The sequence below is a fragment of the Phaethon lepturus genome, unplaced genomic scaffold, assembly GCF_000687285.1.
Source record: "Phaethon lepturus isolate BGI_N335 unplaced genomic scaffold, ASM68728v1 scaffold11184, whole genome shotgun sequence".
NCBI classification, from domain to species: domain Eukaryota; kingdom Metazoa; phylum Chordata; class Aves; order Phaethontiformes; family Phaethontidae; genus Phaethon; species Phaethon lepturus.
The window spans coordinates 25395-44256 of NW_010535477.1; the positions used below are offsets into that span (position 1 = coordinate 25395).

The 18862-nt window shown below is 42.4% G+C and overlaps 1 protein-coding gene across 1 annotated transcript in view; it reads left to right on the forward strand.

The window, feature by feature from the left end:
• The first annotated feature begins 2250 nt into the window (after positions 1 to 2250).
• The window catches only part of GALNT7 (polypeptide N-acetylgalactosaminyltransferase 7), a 29121-nt gene continuing 12509 nt past the window's right edge, over positions 2251 to 18862 (forward strand). Inside the window, exons 1-2 of the mRNA XM_010285822.1 lie at positions 2251 to 2319; positions 4612 to 5069. Of these exons, the coding sequence (XP_010284124.1) occupies positions 2251 to 2319; positions 4612 to 5069 (527 nt within the window). The remainder of the gene's footprint in view (positions 2320 to 4611; positions 5070 to 18862) is intronic.

Genomic DNA, 18862 nt, shown 5'->3' on the forward strand with positions numbered 1-18862 from the left:
CTCCTACCAGCTGACCAATCCTGCAGCCCTATGAAGACCTCTCCCAGTTTTTCCTTTTACTTTGTATAATTTAGAAACATCTTTCCAAAGGGCTGCAGTTAATGTTCCCTATACCTTTAATTGCATGCCTCTTTTGCAAAAGGGAAGAACCTAATTTGCAAAAAAAAAAAATTTACACCAAAAACCTTTTCTTGTACAAGTCAGGGATTGACTGTATTTCTGTCATTTCACTGTTTCCGAAACACCCATTGCAGTGACTCATACGTAATCCCCTAAGGAGTGAAAAGAACATTTAAAAAATAAAGCAGCATGAATTGGACTGGAGCTAGAAAAGCTGGCAGGAAATCCTAGACTGAGCTCTACAGAAGAAAAACAATGATCTGTGGAAAAAATATTTTTATGTATTACTGTATGTAAACAGCTTACTATGTCTCCTTTATAAAGATGTAATTAGATTTTTGTTGTTGTTTGTCATCAGATGTGAGAGAGTTCACAGGTTTTCTGTTTCTCTCCCCTCATTTTCGGACAACCTAGAAATGCAGTGTTCAGATGTATGTCATGCTCGCTTCTTCCAAGATCTCCCTTCACCTTGTTGTTGCTGATTTGTCTCTTCCAAAGTTTGTCAAGTAATTTTAAGACTTATCTTGTTTTTCCACTCTAGAAAGGTTGTTGTGGGGTTTTTTGGTTGTTTTTTAAATATGCATGCCTTCCAGTTTGACTGTCGTCGTTGTATGACTGTTCTAGAAGTTTTGTACTATGTTTTTAGCTGAGCCAAACTTTTAATCAGTGAGGCACACGGATTAAAACTTATTTCAGTTTTTTTGATATGTCATTAAATAATTTTTTAAAGGGGAGGGGGGTGGGAAGTCATAATTGGTAAAAGAGAAGAAGCTCTAGAAGTTCCTAACAGAAGCATTGTGGCTTGTATGATGACCACAAAAGACCAAATAGTTCTTTGATTGTAGTTTGACTTTGCCTTTTTTCCAGACAGTATTTGGAAAACCTCTGTCTGTTATCTATGGGGAAACAAATAACCTCCAGGAGCTGTGGTCTGCACCATGCACTTAAACACTGTTAGACTGTTAGTTCCTTTTTTTTTTTTTTTAATAATGCCCGTAAAATGCTGAGATGGAGTTAATTTTCTTCATAGCATCCCATATGATGCTGTGTTTTAGATTTGTGACCAGGGGCAGGGAGGGAGGAGTGAGCAGCTGTATGGTGCTGAGCTGCCTGCAGGGGTTAACCCACAACAAATGCCTTCCATCGTACTTGTACTAGGTATATAGAAATTGGAGGAAAGAGGTGAATGAGTGTGTCTGTGTGTTTGTGTATAATTTTCTTGTTTTATGCAATATTTTCCCAGGCCTGCAAAAATTGAATATATTTAGTGTCTGCAAGGGAACAGCAAATAAATTCGTTATAATGCAAATTGTGCATAACAGTTGCAGTGAGGCTAAATGTAATACAAGAGAAGTCATAGTTCTGACAACAGCAAAAGAAACAAAGTACTTTGAGAAGTGTTATATTTCAGTCAGAGAACTGGCTAACTGGAAGCTCATAACTGTTTTATAGGTGATGAAAGTAGAATGAAAGGATATTTAATTTCATACAGACCACAGGCATAAGAAATTCCTGCCTGACTGAGCCTAGTGAAGGTGTCTGAGAGTGGCAGCATGTAAACCTGGCTGCTTTCTATGCTTCCTTCCCTTTGGACTCTTCCAGCATCCACAACTGTTGAATTGGAGTTTTTAGGAGGTAATTCCCCACCCAGTCCTTTTGCAGTCCACTTATGGACCTTTCATCCATCACATCATCTCATCCCTTGTTCAGCTGTTGGTACTGTCTCTCTCCATAGCCTCCCGTGCAGCACATTCCAAGAGAACACTGTGCAAAGAACATCTTTTGGTTGATCTCCTATCGATTTTGTCAAATGTCTCCAGTTCTTGTACCTGGGGTAAACAATTGTTTTCCATTCAGTTTATCCATCACCTTCATGATTTTCTAAACTTCAGTTGTGTACCCCTCAGCCATCATACCTCCAAACTGCAGAGTCTTAAGATGAAAAGCCGTCCTTTTCTGGAATTTCATCTTAAGGCACCTGTCCACCACCTCCTTCATTCTGGTTGCCCTACTCTGTACTTTCTCCAATTCCTTTTGAGATGCGGAGACCAGAACTAGATACTACTGAAGACATGAATGCCTAAAAATTTTATGCAGTCAAAATTATGCTCTCTTTTAAGCATCCTTCCGATGACGTCCACCATTTTGTTGGCTGTTATAGCTGCCTCCGCACTTGGAGCAGGAATTAGATGCGAGTTGGTAAGAGCTAGGTGCTCAGCAATGTTCTGACAGTCGAGTGGCAAAGCCTTCCTTTTGATTTCTAGAGTAAGTGTGAGATGATGCTCTTTTCAAAAGTCCTCTCAGGATTTTATTTATATCAATGGCAGCCTTCTCCCTCCTTGCAAAATGAGCCTTTTCACGTGCCCTTATCCTTCCCTTTCTCATGCTGGCTTTTGAGTTCCTCAAAAAACAGTGATGGAAGAACAGAATAATATAACACTCCTATTTTGTACATCTTCCCCGTTTAAACTAGAACGAGCAGAGAGGTCAGAAAGTTTCTTGAATTAGAAACTTTATTATTTTGAATTGGAGGCAGTCTGACTCCCGTTGTCATGTTAACCTAGGCCTATTTTATACCGGATTTTTTTTAATTTCTGAAGTTTTATTATGCAGAATGATATGTGAGAGAAATACTGTAAGGTAGTAGTAAGTATCATGTGATTTAGTTGAACATGGACATGAGTCAGCAATGTGCCCTTGACGCAGTAAAGGCGAACTGCGTAATGGGTTGCACTAGGAAGAGCTTAGCCACCAAGCAAAGGGATGTGGTTTGTTTTCCACCACATAACATTAACAGGCCTGTGTCTGGAGCACTGTGTCTGGTTTCTCCTCCTGCACTGCCCAGCACAGAAGAGATGTTAGCAGATCTTTTCTAGGTCCTCTGCATTTGTTAAGGAGGTTAGAGGGCTGTAGCACATGACAGGCATGGAAAAGGTGGAGGAGCTTGGCTTGGTTTGGCTGGAGAAAAGTCTAATGGGAAATCTAATTGCATCTTTTCACCTTCAAAAGTGAGGTTACAGAGTAAATGGAAATAAAAGCTTCTGAGGGGTGCACGCTGAAAGGACAAGAGGCAATCATCACAAGATGCAACATGAGAAACCTACTGAGGTATGAGGAAAAGTACCTTCACTGTGAGACTAGTCAAGCAACTATTCAGAGAAACTGGAGGTTTTTGGGGTGTGACTGGACGAGCCTCTGAGAAACCTAATCCAACTCTGATAACCTGCCCCCAGCAGGTTTGAGTAGGTGACGTCCTTCTGATCTCTTTTTTTTTTGTTTGATTATGTGTTTGTGAGTAGTGAGATGTTGCTAAAATGTGTGTGGTGTTCTCTGCAGATTTCAGTGTGATCCAACATCTGTTCTTGCTTACAAATAGATAATTTTAGCACTAAACCTGAACTTTCAGCAATGTTTCCCTGTTGTCCTCTTGGACAGTAGTATTGGAAAAAGCAGTGACTGTATGTTTTGGGGAGTGTTCATGGGTGAGGCTCTGGTATTCTGGACACTTCACGCTTGGACACTTCAGAGCCTTTCTGCCTAGTTTTTTTCCAAAATCACCCGCTCTTCTAACCCCACCAACCTTGCTGATCACTGAAAATGCCCAGCAGTTTTCAAAATCCCAGCCTTTCTTCTCGGTCAGAACTTCATATATCTTGGTGGGGAGGCAGGGAGGAGTCCTGTGAAATAGTAAAGTTGCTTTCAACAAGGACGCAGGAGATGCCAGTGCCTGCGGCAGCTCTCTGCCGCCCCAGGCGGGTAGGTCTGTGCGGCCATGCAGCAGATCAGATCAAGGCTGCACCTCGTTTTTGCCCGCTATCCCTGCTGCCTTCAGCTTACCTCACGGCTCTAAAAACAGCGCTGGGGTCACAGCAGAGGGAGTAATGTTTGGTGGGAGCAAGGTGAGGGGGTGCAGGATGGGGATTAGATGTGGCTCAGGGCTGCCGCTGATGTCCGTGCCAGATTACACGTACTCATGGCACTCTGTCCCAGCGCCGGAGCGTGTTGAGGCCGTATCTGGCAAGCGCTGAGGCCCTGGGGCTGATACACCTAGCCTCAGAAACACCCTGTGTCCAAGAGTGGCCCCAGGGGCACTGTCCTCTAGTGCAGCACTGTCTGCCTCCGAACCACCCTCTCCTTCCGAAAATGCTCTGTCGATGCTCCCTGCTGGGGCGTGTTGGTTTGGTGTTCAGCTTGAACTATGTTTAAGTTAACATGTCCTGCGTGGGTATTTGGTCTTTGGGAATGCCTTGGGCCTTAGGCCGTTTCCAGGACCCACCTCACCAAGGTAAGTATGGACACCAGCTGGTGATGTTCTCCAGCAGCCGGTTGCTTTAGTAAAACATGTTCATTCAGCCCCTTACCAGAGATTTCTCCCTTCTTGCTTAACATATATTTAGAACCAACTCTCCATGCATTAAGATACTGGGTTTAAATAAATAACGAGTCATCAATTTATATGATCTCCTGTTGTTTCTCTGTGTGTACATATAGGATGACAAGGAAGCCAACAGACCCATGCCAAACAAAGGAGACCATGGACTCAGAAATGAGAAATTCAAACCTGTGGTACCTTGGCCTCATGTTGAAGGTGTGGAAGTGGACTTGGAATCCATTCGAAGGAAAAATAAGGCCAAAAATGAACTACATCATCATGGTGGTGGTGATAACAAACAGCAAAACATCATCCAGAGGCAGTATCTCACATTTAAGCCTCAGACATTTGTATACCGAGATCCTGTTTTACGACCTGGAGTCCTTGGTAATTTTGAACCCAAAGAGCCCGAGCCTCACGGAGTTGCTGGTGGCCCTGGAGAGGAAGCGAAGCCATATGTTTTAGGACCAGACTACAAAGAATCCATTCAAGCCAGCATTAAAGAGTTTGGGTTTAATATGGTGGCAAGTGATATGATCTCACTAGATCGGAGTGTTAATGACTTGCGTCAAGAAGAGTAAGCAAACTTTTTGTTTTCTTTTAGTTCTGTTTTTATGGGATTTAATTACTTTCTTTCCATATATCTTAATTGTAAGGCCAAATACTTAAGGCTTCTTGTCCTGACAGGCAAGAGTGCTGTACTATACCAAATGTTTCCATATATTATTGTTAATGCTGTTCCAATTATTCCTTTCATGAATACTTAATCTATATTCATTTATCTCTTGCAGTCTTCTGTTTTAGGGCCTAATTGCATGTATTTGCATGTTCCAGGTCCAGCCACAGTCTTCATAGTCATATCTTCTTAATCCGTAACTTCTTAAGATTTGTTTTTAGGAAAGAATTATTTTCTTGTATTACATCACACAGAAGTTCCTATACTACAAGTTAGTTTATTCAGTTTTGGTTTCACCCCAATGCTTTAGAAAAATGAACAAAAAAAAAATGGAAACACAGAAATATTGTTGCCTTTAAACAACTGTGCTTAATTACCTTCATTAAGAGAAATCCAGATCTGTCGTAGTGGTGTTTGGGGTTTGGAGCTGACAGAAGAGTAGTCTTCTGGCAGTTTCTCACCACATTTGTCATAAAAAAGCAATCTTAGAAAAAAACATTTTTTTACTTGCTGGGAGGGTGTCTACTTTGGTGTGGAGAAATTCTGGGAAGTTATTAACACTTGCTCAATGATTACTAACAGGTTTTCACAGCCTCTTCTGATCTTTGATACATGCTGGAACCAAATTCACTTTCAGGCTAACCTGCGTTTGATACAATTTTCCTTCTTAAACACCAGCGAAGTACAAGTCTGTGCAAAAACCCGTTGATTGGTAGGGAGTTTTGGGTTTCTTTGGGTGTTTCTGCATTTGGAGGGGAGGGTGTATGACTTTAAATAGGAAATGAGGTACTTGCCTGTTTTCACTTCCCTCTCATCCCTGGCAATGGAGCTACGCCGATCCCTGGATTGGATGCCAACCTCTGGGTTGTACGTATGTTTCCAGCTGTGGCAGCTGATCTGTTTGGTTGGTTACTGGCCAGTTACTGAGGCCTTTTATAGTGAGTGTTTTTTCCATTTTGCAAGATAGGAGAGAATTGGCCAGCTGTGAGCCTGACTCACGTCCCGGCACGTACGGCTGCCTGAATTTACTACCTGGTGTGCACTCATTGAAAGTGAATGAGGTGCACAGAGTACAGCGTCTCCCTCCCTTCTTCGTGCCGTGTTCCTCAGGTGACTTACTAAAGGCTTCCGCTTGCCGGCAGTCAGAGAGGACCATGGCTGTCTGCTGCCAGTGGTGAGGAGGCGTTGGCTGTCGTAGAGTTCACTTCGGTTTCCTTCCTTCGCTGCAGTCAGCGGTTGGACCTCTGTGCTAAAGAGATTCTTCTGGAGGGGAAGAAACAGTCTGGGTAACCTGCATAGGTTGGTGTTTTCTTTCAGGAGGTTACTCACTAGACACTGCCGCTTCTGCTGAGGCGTTTGCAGCCATCGGGGCCCCTTTTATAGGAGGCAACAGGGCTAAGGGAACTCAGAGAGAAAAACACATTTCCCCACCGGGGGCTGTGGTTGACTGAGCAGAGGGGGGACCGACGCCAGGAGTTCATGCTGGCAGAGCTCCCCTCGACCCTGCCTGCCCTAGAGAGACTGGGGGGTGGAAGCATGCTCCTCTCCTCGCTCTCCGCTCTGCAAGGATAGCAAAGCAGAAATGGCAGCATGTTGCAGGAAGGTGGGACCAGGCTCCCTCTGCCCAGGTTGGTAACCATGTCTTTGGTAGCAGAGCTCAAGTACTCCCTCCCTTTTTCCTCAAGGTGGAAGGCATAAGAGGACATACATATCTGCCAGATATTCAGCTTCCTGAAGTATTTTTGGCATAATCTCAGGGTTTATCTTTACTTCTGTTCTGAAGGAGAGTAATAAATAGAAATTCCCAAAGAATAATTAAGTACTTCTCATATTTTGAGGAATAGGAGGGACAGCCATGTGAATGATAGAGCAGAAAAGATGAATTTTAGAAACAGTTTCCTCCAAGCACACTTGCAGATAAGTCTTCCATGGAGGTCAAAGCCAGAAGATCAAATCAAAATTAGTTTTATTACTCAATATTCTAAGCAAGCAAACAAAACCGCATGAAAAACAATGTGAACAAAAGGCATCTTTCATAGAACTTTATATCAAATATTTTACGTATTGAATACTTGTGATGCTTGCAATTGCCCTAAATAGGTTAAAGGTTTACAGCCTCTGTGTGTCTCCTGGGAATGGCAGAAGAGAGGGGAAGCAATGTAAGATTGGCTGATACTGCTATACGCTTTCAGGTATCAACATACTAACTTTCCTGCTCATCCCCCCCGTACCAGCAAGAAATGCTGAAAAAGGGTGGCAGATTGCCTGTTGGATGCACCATTTATTTTCCTCCCACTGATCTATTTAGTAAGTCCAGAAGCCATTTTAGTTGATAAGGCTGGTCAACATTCAGTTTAATCCTACTGAAGAGCAGTATAATCATCTGGTTTTGGCTAACGCTACCTTGGCGTTGCTAACTGAGGAAGATCTTGCAGGCAAAGACTGGGTTATTCATTCATAGACATTCAAATCCAGGTAGACTTCGCCTCAGCCTTCTCCTCCTTTAAGCATCAAAATTTTTAAGCATGACCCTAAGCAGTCAGCTTTGTTCAGTAGAGTATGCCAAATGCTTTCCCAGGCAGTGCTACTGGGAGTGAAGTAGTGCTGCAAGAACTGTCTCTGAGCTTAAAAGCCACGTAGCCTTAGGGCTTGTCCCCGCTGGAGGGGGAGGAGGGAAGAAATGCCAATAAAGGGGGGATTCAGTCCTGCGATGTTTAGATTTTACTTTGGAGGCAGACACGTTGCCAAGATGATGTGCCAGCTGCCTTTATTGATTCGGTAGGAACTTTGCTGGTGATTCTGGCAGTCTCAGCTGCCATAAAAAGCCTTAACTCTTGCTGTGCCCTGTAGAGAGGAGTAACATTGGATGGCGTGTTGAAATTGTTTGTCGGGTACATCAGATTATTTCCCTCATACTCTTGCCTCATGGATTTTAACCAGTCTATTTCAAGGTTGAAGTCTATTAATACACTTTTGCTGTATGCCAGCAGGTCATAGGTTTGGTTAAACAAAATCAAGGATGTATGGGGATACGTAAAAATCTGTGTACAAAATTTCAAAGAATGCATCATCTCACCGCAGCCTTTCAACACTCTGCAGGAGGGCCAGGGGAACCACAGGCTGGGTTTAGGTGGAGCAATACCTGTTTTCCACCTTATTTCTAGTTGCGAAGAAGTAGAGCAGGCTTAGCAGGCCCTGTCCAAGATCTCTGTACAGTTGCTGGAAGAAAGCTTTTTCTTAAAACTTGGTGATATTTACCATTTTTTTAACTTTCTTTAATAATCTTTTTTTATTATCCTGATAGGTGGCAGCTTTTTACTTCTAAGAGCAGTCATTTCTACTGAATTTTACGTGTTGTCCCTGCCTCCTAGCAGAACTACAATAAAACTAATGTCAGCTTTAGGGAAGAAGGATATTAATTTGATTGGTCCCTGGATTTTTAAAATTTTTTTTAATTGGGATTCTGCACAGAGGTAGAGCATAAGTAAAAATAGAGTGATAAAGTTTCTGGATGGTCTTGGATTCAAGATAAACACACCGTACTAGGGAAATAAAAAATGGGCCTAGGTTTGAGGGTGAATGCTGTCAGGTACAAGGTGTGTCCTCTCAAAAAAAAAAAAAAAAAAAAAAAAAAAAAGAAATTGTGACCAAAGAAAATTGCTGATAGGGAGAACAAGAACTGAGTTGTTTTTCCAGCATAATGAGTCACTTGTCCAGAGTATTTTAAAATAAAATGAAGTGTAAAAAATACAGCCGTATTGACTGTGACCAGAGATCGTTTTTCTGGACTACCTTGCCTCTAGCTCTGGCCAATAACATATGCTTGGGAGAAAACATAGAAAAAATGGACTAAGTTTCATTCCTGGCAACCCATTGGACTGGGACAGTTGAGCCAAAAATTGCAACAGGATTGTTATGCTTCATAGATCTTTCTCTGTGCATGGTCTTGTCTTTTAAATGTATTTATACTCTTAGAATTAATGACGTTCTGAGCCAATGGATTTTTCCAGGCTGAAGAACATGGTGTTTGTTTAACCTCTCCTCCCGGATATTGTCATGTACCTCTGTTACTCTGTCGCTCTGTGATATGGGAATATTGGAGATACCTACATCAAGCTACTACATAAATATTTTGTATTCCTTCCTTATTATTCCTGTTATTCTATTTGCCCTTTAATCAACCCTGAGCTAAAATGCTTAGGGCTACCCATGTTAGATGCCAAGGGTTTTTTGGGGGGGTTTTGAGTGGTAATGCCAAGTTTAGGGTCTGTCGCCAAGTATACTCACTAAATGTAGTCTAACACTCTGTATACATTAGTTAGCACTTGCCATGAGCTCTCCTGCCAGCTTGTTGCCTGGGTAGTGTCCTTGAATTCTTCTGCAGCTTTTTACATTCATTTTATTTGCAACTACCAAGAACTTTTTTTATTGTTCAGTAATGACATGGAAGAAGAGGTGGACAACTTGGATCCCAGCACAGATACTTATGCTGCTACAGTCACAAATTCCTTTGAGTGTAAAAACTGTCTGTTCATTCCAGTTTCTTAAGCAGTTACTAATCTAAGAAATATTCCATCTTACCCTGCCGTACTTTAATGAAGAACTTTGCTTATAAAGAAACCAAGGAATCTCATCAAAGGCTTTGGAAATTCTGTTACTATATTAATAGACTCACTCATGTCCACATGAGTCTTTTAAAAGATGATACATGTTTCTGCGGCATGGCTTTCTTCCACAAAAGCTATGTCTATGGTTTCCTAATTTTGTCCTTTATTACTAGCTTCTATTCAGCACAAAAGTCAGACTTAGTGGCCTACAATTCTTGGGCTCCCCGGGGCCCTTTTATAAAAATTGGTGTCATGTTTTCCTCCTCCTGTTGTTTGATAACAAGGCTAGTGTCAGCAATAGTTATACAACACAATAGTTTGTCAATTTGTGTTGCATTCTTTTGGAAATACTGAGTTTATAAAAAAAAAATAAAAAAGGAATTAGGTTATTCATGGCAGAAAAAGCCATCCTGCTGGAGCTATCCTGCTGGCATCTGTTGTTTCTGAATTACAAAGTCCCTAAGTTTTAGGAGCTGAAGATAGGAGCATATAGTGGGAAGTATGACTGCATGCTTGCCCTGTTTCTGTTCTCTTCCCTGGGTGTCTGGCGTTGGTCACTGCTAAGAGTTCAACGGAAATACTTAATTTAGCTTTCCTGCTTCTGAAGTGGTCTCTTTTCATTTTTATCATCTATCAGCCCAACAGACTCTCTGGCAGGCATCCTGCTTGTGGTCTTTGAAAAAAATATTTCAATAGCAGTTTTATACTTCAGTAAGCTATTTCTCAAACTGTTTTCTTAAATCCATCTCATTATGTACATTTAGTTTGCCTGAATTAGTGCTCATTTCTGTTTTCCTTGTTTGAACACCACCCTGTGCATTTAAAGAATGTCTGCCTTACTGCTTACAGCATCTTTTTTTTAATCATGCTGGCTTTCCTAGTTCCTGTCTAACCTTTTGTGTATGATTAATGATAAACACTCTCTGCTTCTAATATGGTGTCTTTGAAAAAGCTCCATGCTACCTGAAAGCATGTTACCCTTAGCTTATCTTTTCAGTAAGCCTGCTCGGTTCTTTATAGTTCCCCTTTTCAAAAGGAGGTGTTACTGGGACACCTCTCTCTTGGCATTAGAACTTCAGTGCGTTGTGGCTACAATTAGAGCATGGTTCCTACACAGGTATGTCTTCATCTGAGCTCCACGTTGTGCTGTGGACTCAAAATATACCGCTTCTCTTGTGGGTTCTCTGATGTGCTGACCCCTGGAAACACCAACTAGTGGTGTCCGAAAGGGTAGTCTCTGGAGCACGGGTTATATTTACTGTGTCCCCTGAGGCAGTGGAAATCTCTGGCCTGTGTCTTCCGTCCTCTCAGGTGCCCCAATTCCTCCATACATGTCACAGGTGCTGTCTGAGTCCTGCTTGGGCAGCCAGTACCTCTCCGTGGTTGTGTCGATGGCTTCCCCTTGTCTTCATGCTAGAAGATCCCTGACACATTTAAACTTTAGTTATCTGGTTTATTTTTGAGAAGGCAGTCTTTCCTGGATAAAGTTAATCAATTCCGAAAACTTCACCAGGTACTAATGAGCAACCTGATCTAATTGAAGATGTCCCTGCTCATTGCAGGGTGCTTGGACTAGATGACCTTTAAAGATCCCTTCCAACCCAAACTATTCTGTGATTCCATGAATTCAAAACACACTGCTCTGCACCATTTTCTCATCAAGGCACTGAAGTTCTGCTTCTTTTTATTGCCATTTCCTGGAAATTTGGTACATTCAGCTATTTTCTCCCTCTTTCCATCTGGGGAAAAAAAAAATCCATGTCCTCTCAGCCCCATGACTGAGGGTATGAGATGCTGAATGAGTCCTTCGGCCAGGCCTCTGTTGTGCTGCTTGCAATCTGTTTTATTACTTTCCATGATGTAGCTAAAGATAGGAATGGCAAAGCAGGCACAATGCTGGCCAAAGGGGCTGTGGCATTTGGACCTGTGAGTAAAAGTCTAACTGAAGAGACCTCTTATTGCAAAGTCAGTGTTTCAGTTCAGTAGGTTTAAAATAGAGACCTAAGTGAAGGGATTATCACTCTTAGAAGTCAAATTGCATGAAGCCTGTGGTTAACTGTCATGTCAAATCAATGAAAAATGTTCCTTCTTATGTTCTCATGGAAGACATTAGTTCTGCTGCATGACTATCTAAGCAGAAAGTGTTGCATAATAATCTCAGTATGTTTAAAAAAATTAGTACAAATCCCAGGGTTAAATGTTCTCACTGTGCACTGTCCGCCTTCAGACGAGGAAGAGACAAACTGCATTTTGCTTTTTAGGCCATTATCCTAAATGGATCCTTGCAGGACTTAGCTTTATGGTTTTTATTCCCAGAGGCTGTGGTTAATAGCTGGTTTGGTGGGGGAGAAGGTATTTGGAGTTGGAAGCTTTTTTTCAACTCAGGTCAGAATGATGGATGTGCCCTTGGTAAAACCATGTTGGCTGTTCCTAAGTCACCTTCTCCTTCATGCACTTGGAAGTGGCTTCCAGCAGCATATACTCTGTCATCTTTCCAGGAACTGAAATTAGGCTGGCTGTAGTTCTCTGGATCCTCCTTCTTGCATGCGGGCATGGCATTTGCATCAAGCACCAAGACCTTGTAAAAATGATAATGCTGACCTTACAATGACATCACAAGCTCCCTCAGGACCCTCTGATGCAGCCCTTCCAGTCCCATGGTCTTGTGCTGTGTTGAAGTGGTCCCTGACCCACCTTTCCTCTATGGTGGATATTCCTTCACTTATGTACGCTTTGCCACTAGATGCAGGGACTTGGGAGCTGTGACAGCAAACCTTACCAGTAGAGACTGAGGTAAATCAGGTGTTGAGTTTCTCAGTCTTTTCTGAGTCCTTCATTCAGCAGTAAACCCATGCTTGCTTTAGTCTTCCTTTTGCCTGTAAGCCCTTCTTGTTGCACTTCCCATCTCATGGATTTCAACTTCACCGGAGCTTTGTTTTTAATTCTCTCTGCATGTGCTCAGGCAGTTATTTCTCTACTCCTAGGTAGCCAGTCCATGCATCTACCTTCCCTACTCTTCCTTTTTGCACTGAGGCTCCAGCAGGAGTTCCTGGTGCAGGCAGTTGGGCTTTCTGCCATGCCTGTTTGACTTACTGCACATGGGAATGGGCTGTTCCTGTCTTTTGGGGAGGTTGTCCTCAAAGAAACCATTCCTGGGCCCTTTTTGGCGAAGTTGTAACACCTGAAATCATTAATTTCTCATGGCAGCTATTAGGAGACATTTAAATAATGGTTTCTCTATGACAGAGTCAAAAAGGGAGAGAAAACTGCCTGATGGACAAACCACTGATGACTACAAGTGTGGACCTGAGAAGAGTCTGTCCGTGTATGGCTCATTTCAAGAGCTGCTCCTGGTCATACAAGACCAAAGCAGTGCAAGTTGCTCCATATATTCAGTATTTCTAAAAAATACATATCTACAATGCATTAGTTGCAGTAGTCTCTTTGCAGTTTCTTTTATCTCCAAAACACTAGGAAGCAATGCAGGTTTTCCTTTGTGAAGTTGCCTTTCACAGTAGAACACTCCAATCCACATCTGCCATTTCCATTGGTATAGTTTGCTGGGCTTGGCTCATGCTTGTTGCACTTTGGGTCGAAATTTAAGTCAAGAAGCATTGTCTTACAGTATATTGTAAGTGCTCTGTGAAACTCCCTATCTGTCCTATTAACTAACTTACAGTACTGTAGAGCCCTTAAGCCAGGGATGTTCGTACTGTTGATCAGATTTCATGCCAGGGTAATTAACTGTAGTGGCTGTAAGAAAGGATCAGTGCTCAACATGCTTTGCCAGGCTTGATATGCTGTTGTTATCAAACCCATGGAAGACTTGCTTACAAATTATTCTTACTGACCCAGAGGGTTTTAGTCTTATGACTCCATTTAAGCTAAATTTTTTTTGACAGCTTCTTTTGACAAATGTTGCAGGAATGTGAGTAGTTTGACTGGGAGAGGAAGTGTCATGACTCATTGTGAATGTTTATGGCATGAGACAAATTAATATCTTCCTAGATTTTTTTTTTCCAATATGACAATAGATAACTGCTGTCTGATCACCAGCGTGATGCAGAATTTCAGCTGCATCACCCACATACATCTGTCAGTCTGACCATGGCAAAATAAGTATTTTGAAGTGTTTTTTCCTTCTATGGATTATCCAGTTTGACTTTCCCTTTTTAATTATGTTATTGCTGTTACGGGGCATGCCCCCTGGGCCATACGAATTCGTACTTGAATAATTGGATCTGTTGCCATGGGTCACCTTTTCACTTCAAACAGACAACTGGCAATAAGCTTTTGTTGAAAAACCTGAAAAAGTAACTCTTTCTTGCTTAAGTACAGTGTTCCTTGTGTATAGAAATGTACTTTTGGACCACTGTTTCTGCAGCTCACAACATATTATAAAACAAATCAAAAGGGAATGAGAATTGGCTTGTATTTAAAAACCATACATGTACTTTTGAAGTGTGTTTGGGTTTTTTTATTACTATTCTTAGTACAAGCAGAGAAGGGAATTCTTGCCAAAAATAAAGACTTCTGACTTTACTTAAGAATACACACCTACAGAGCTGTGTGTTAGTGAAGCAGAGCTGTTAGTAAAGATATTTTTCCTACCATAGCTTGATGGTGACAGCTTGGACCCTTTGGTTGGTCCAAGTGCTGTTAAAAATATCAAACTGTATAGAAAATTTTTGGCGCTGGATGACTTAAGTCGAAAAAAGAACGATCTTTAGTTATAAACAATTACTTAGGGTGTGAAATAAGGCAGATGAATCTTGGCTGCTCATTAGAAATGGATAGCCTTTTTACTCCGGGCAAATAATGTGAATTTAATACCTTCTCCTATAGTAAGTAGGTAGTTGTCCAGTCAATCTTGTCGTAGCTAAGGAGATTGAATAGAAAAGCGCTGGAGTGGAGCCTGCTTTCTTGAGGAATGTGATTAGTTCCTTAATTATAGCACTGTGCAAATTATATATTTGATACTGTTATATGAAAAAAACATTTCAGTAATTACTGTTGCTATCTGTCATTGGAAATGGAGCATTAGGGACTTGGTTTCATTTCACATGGTACCTTGGGAAAATCTTTTATTAAGTGCCACATAGTACATTGGAACTGTTCTGTAACCAAGAGAACTAATTCTATAGTATGTGCGTAAATCTTTGTGTGCCTCAGTGAGAGCTGGGGTTGAGAAGCAGGTGAATTATAGTGGTCACACTAAATCAGGAAGGCTGGCTTTTCACTGCAGGTTATCAGCTTCCTTACTACTGGCAACCCTCCTGGAGGGGAAAAAAAAGTGTTCAAAATGTAATTAGCCATGTATTGTCAGAGCATCTCCTTGTGGTCAGTTTGAATGCCAAGCATTTGGCCTTAAAGCAAAACCAAGCATTTTCTGTTAACGTTTCAGGTCCCAGTAGTGAAAACCACAGTGATGATGGATCCTGTGTCTCTTTAGTGGTGGCTGCTAGCGTTTCAAATTTTAAGTTTCAACAGAGACATAGTTCACCCGAAGAGTACAAAGAAGTTTACAGAGGCACTGGGTCTGTTGTCTGTAGTTGGATTTACTTACCCCTGTGTATGAAACTGCAATGAGAAGACCGAGCACTGAACAGGACCTTTTATTCCCCAAAAATGTATACCACAGCACCTGGAGTATATTTAAATTCTGCCTTAAACCTTGACTTCGGAAGAAGGGGCAGAGAAGAGTCTTGAGAGGTTTCCTGCTTGTGTAACCCTCCAGGTGCCATCTTGCATCATAGAAATTTTGGGGCAAAAGGAGGAAGTATTCTGTCAAATGAGTTGTAATCTGAATGTGAAACTAAAAAAATTAAATTAACAACTTCTGCTCTGTCTTGTTCCCGTTAACCAGAACTTAACGTGGTACCGCATTTGAATAAACTTTGCATTATATAAGTTATAATTCGGTCCAGCTGAGTGTGGGCAGGGACTTAAATGTTTAATATCTGATGAGCAAAGCATGGTGGGAATGAAGTATTTCTGTGGGACTGAGTCTGCTGCCCCAAGCTGCTTTCTAGCCTTTTGTTTATTGGGTAAAATCTGTCAGTGTTTGATAAATCCCAAATTATTCACAGCCCAGACTCTTCTGAGCTGTATCTAAGCAAATGCATCAAGCCAAAACTTGCTAAACTAGTGCCCCCCTCAACACAGAAATGGCGAGCATTGCCACATGCAGGGAGTTGTAGCTTCTTACCCGTGTTTCCTGCGGACGCAGCGCTAGCCGCGTCAGAGGGGAGAGCATCGCCGCAAACCGCTCCTGTGCCGCTGGCCCACAGCGATGTCCTACCTGATCCCCTTGGCCCATCTCCTCCCCGCGGCAGCGCGCCGTGTGTCACGGTGCTGCAGAAGGACTCAAGGCCTTGAGGGGAGGTACTACACCTCCTTAAACCAAAACAGGAGGGGAGAGGGGTTTGGCTCCGTTTCTCTGTAAGGTGGCTTGCCCTTCCCCAGGGAAGGGAATTTATTTTAGCCACCTAGCTGTCCCAGCTCTCCTGCCCTACCTGCCCTATTGTTTCAACTTTTTCAGCTTTGGGCAAGTCATACTATGGGCAAGAATCTTGTGATTAAAAAATGCAAAGTTTACTCCTTTTAATTTTCCAGTTAGCCCTAATGTTTGAGTCTCTGTACAAACCTTGCCCTGAATTTGGATCATGGCGCTTTCAGAGGTATGACAGGAGATGTAGCTTGTGCTTCCAGGGGCACTAATGATGAAATTCAGTCACGTAGCCCTGCAGGCTACTTCAGGAGTGGAAGTAGACAAAGCTTGTAGCTATTATAAAAATAGGAAATGCTGTTTCAGCGTAGCTTTAAGCTGTTACGTAGCGTGTAGTCGAGGTTTTGCTGCTGTCTGCTGAAGGGAAAAACATACTCAGCTGAGCAAACTGTCCTTCTTGGGTTGTCTGTTCACTTCTTTTCCAAGAACCCCTGTTCTGTGAGTTGACTACTCTAATTTTACATTAGTGTTGATGATGCATAAAAATGTCCTATAAGGATTCATAAGTAACAAATGTAGTATTAACATTAGATTTACTTAGTCATATCTTAACAAAATGCCCCATTCTGTAATCTGCTTCTGTCTTTAGGCGATGATCTCTCTGACGTGCAGGCAGTCAAGCAGCCAGTCTCAGCCAGGACCTTGGTGGTGTCAACAGTGCAGACGAACAAACTGTTGGAAGGTGTTTTGTGAAAGAAACTCTGATCTGTCGTCTTAGAGGGTAGATGCAGTTTACTGCAGTAGTCATAATAAATTGATGATTTAAAATAACAAGCAGCCCTGAATTCAGTATTTAAGTATGTAAACAGTGTGCTGTCTGATGAATGAGTGTCTCCTTATAAGATAAGAACCGGGCTTACTAGAAATGGAAGCTGCAAATGAAAACAGTGCTCCTAAGTTATTTTTAGGCTCTGCTAGTGCTAGAGCCCCTCAAAGAGTGAGAAAAATGCATGCACTATAAAGCAATTATCAGTAGGTGGCAATTGATACCGCTATGAATCTCGTACCACTTTAAACATTAAAAAAAAAAATTAAAATACAATTTAGAGTTGTGAGGTGTTTGATATTCATGGAGAAGAGAGATTCCATTTTTTAATGTCAATTATAATTTCAGGATAAATGCTAAACTGAGACCTTCAGCTTTGTACTGGTTCAGGGCTCTCAGCTTGGAACAGCTGACTGGCGCTTCTTAGGAGTTAGCTGCTGGGGCGCTTGCAGGAATAAAAAAAGCCTGCTATCTTGGAGAATTCTGTGCTGCTGCGTTTTCGGCTCAGCACTCAAGTACAGTGCTTTAAAATCCAGAGAGGGGACTGACATGCCTTTGGTAAGCGCAGGTGCTAGTTAGGTAGTTGACCTGAGGAAGGTAGTCTCAGGAAGGAGAGTTGGTTTCGGCCACAATCTCTCTTACTTTTCTCTGGAGCTTAGGTGCTGGTATGCTGGGGAAGTCAGGAATTCAGAATGACATGAGAAGCACTTCTGCTAGCTCAAGATCTCAAACTGCCCTCTAAGTAGCTATCAGGCTGGGGCTCACCCTCAAACTGCTGTCGCGGCGCTCTCCTTGTTCACTTCTTGCATTTTTACTCGATGGCTGGAGTATTTTCCCAGAAGCAGCAGCCTCTAGCCTGGGCTTTTGTTAGCCCGAGGAAATTTGAGCTTACATCTGCAAGTGTGCTGGTTGCTAACAGGGAGGCTGTAGGGTCTTCCAGTCCTTGGACCATGCACCCACTATCACTTCTGTGGGGCTGGGGGCACTTGAGCAAAAGCAAGATGATGAATATGGTACAAAGCTGTGAAGAGCAGAAATTTCTTCAAGCCAAGGAGCACTCCAGCCCAGATGTCTCCATTTTCTTGTGCAGAGGGGTCCCCCATGAAAGGGCTCCTCTCCTGCTGTGGCTGGTGCACAACTTCATGATCGAGGGACAGGGACGTTGATGTGGCACGGCCTCTGACAGTGCTATTCCCTCCCAGGGGTGGAGAGGGATTAGGACTAATTCATGTCTTAAGTATGCAGGCTAACAGTCAGAGGAAACATTACTCTGTTCCTCCGTTAGATCACTACTGTGTCTTTCAAAAGGTTTCTTCTTGGTCCGGTGATGAGTCAGTCCATGTTTTTGCTCGGTAATACCAGATTTGGGAACAGGAAGGTTTTATTTATGGGCTAATCTGAAGGTGTAGCTTCCTTTCACCCGTGAGTTCCCTGAGGAAAGGAAGCAAACAGAGCTGCTCTTCCCTGCAGCGCTGCCCAGATCTGTGCTCGCCTGCTCCTTCTTGCCCCGTACAATTACTCCTTACTGGGGTCAGGAGAAGTGATATGAAGTGTCTAGAGTCAAGGCTAGCTTTAAGGATCCTGCCCTCTCATTGCTGCATATCTGCTGCAATCTGCCGTCCTCTCAGCTCTACCAGTAAGAATTCAAAATATTTTTTTAAAGTGAGTTTGTTTGCTAATTTGATTCACAGCATATCACCAGAGGTGGCCTGCCAGGTACACCTGAAATGGCACTGTGCTACCCTGCGTGGGCAGGATGAAGTTAGAGGTTGACACCTCTTTAAATCCTCTTTGTCACAGACCCTTTTGTACT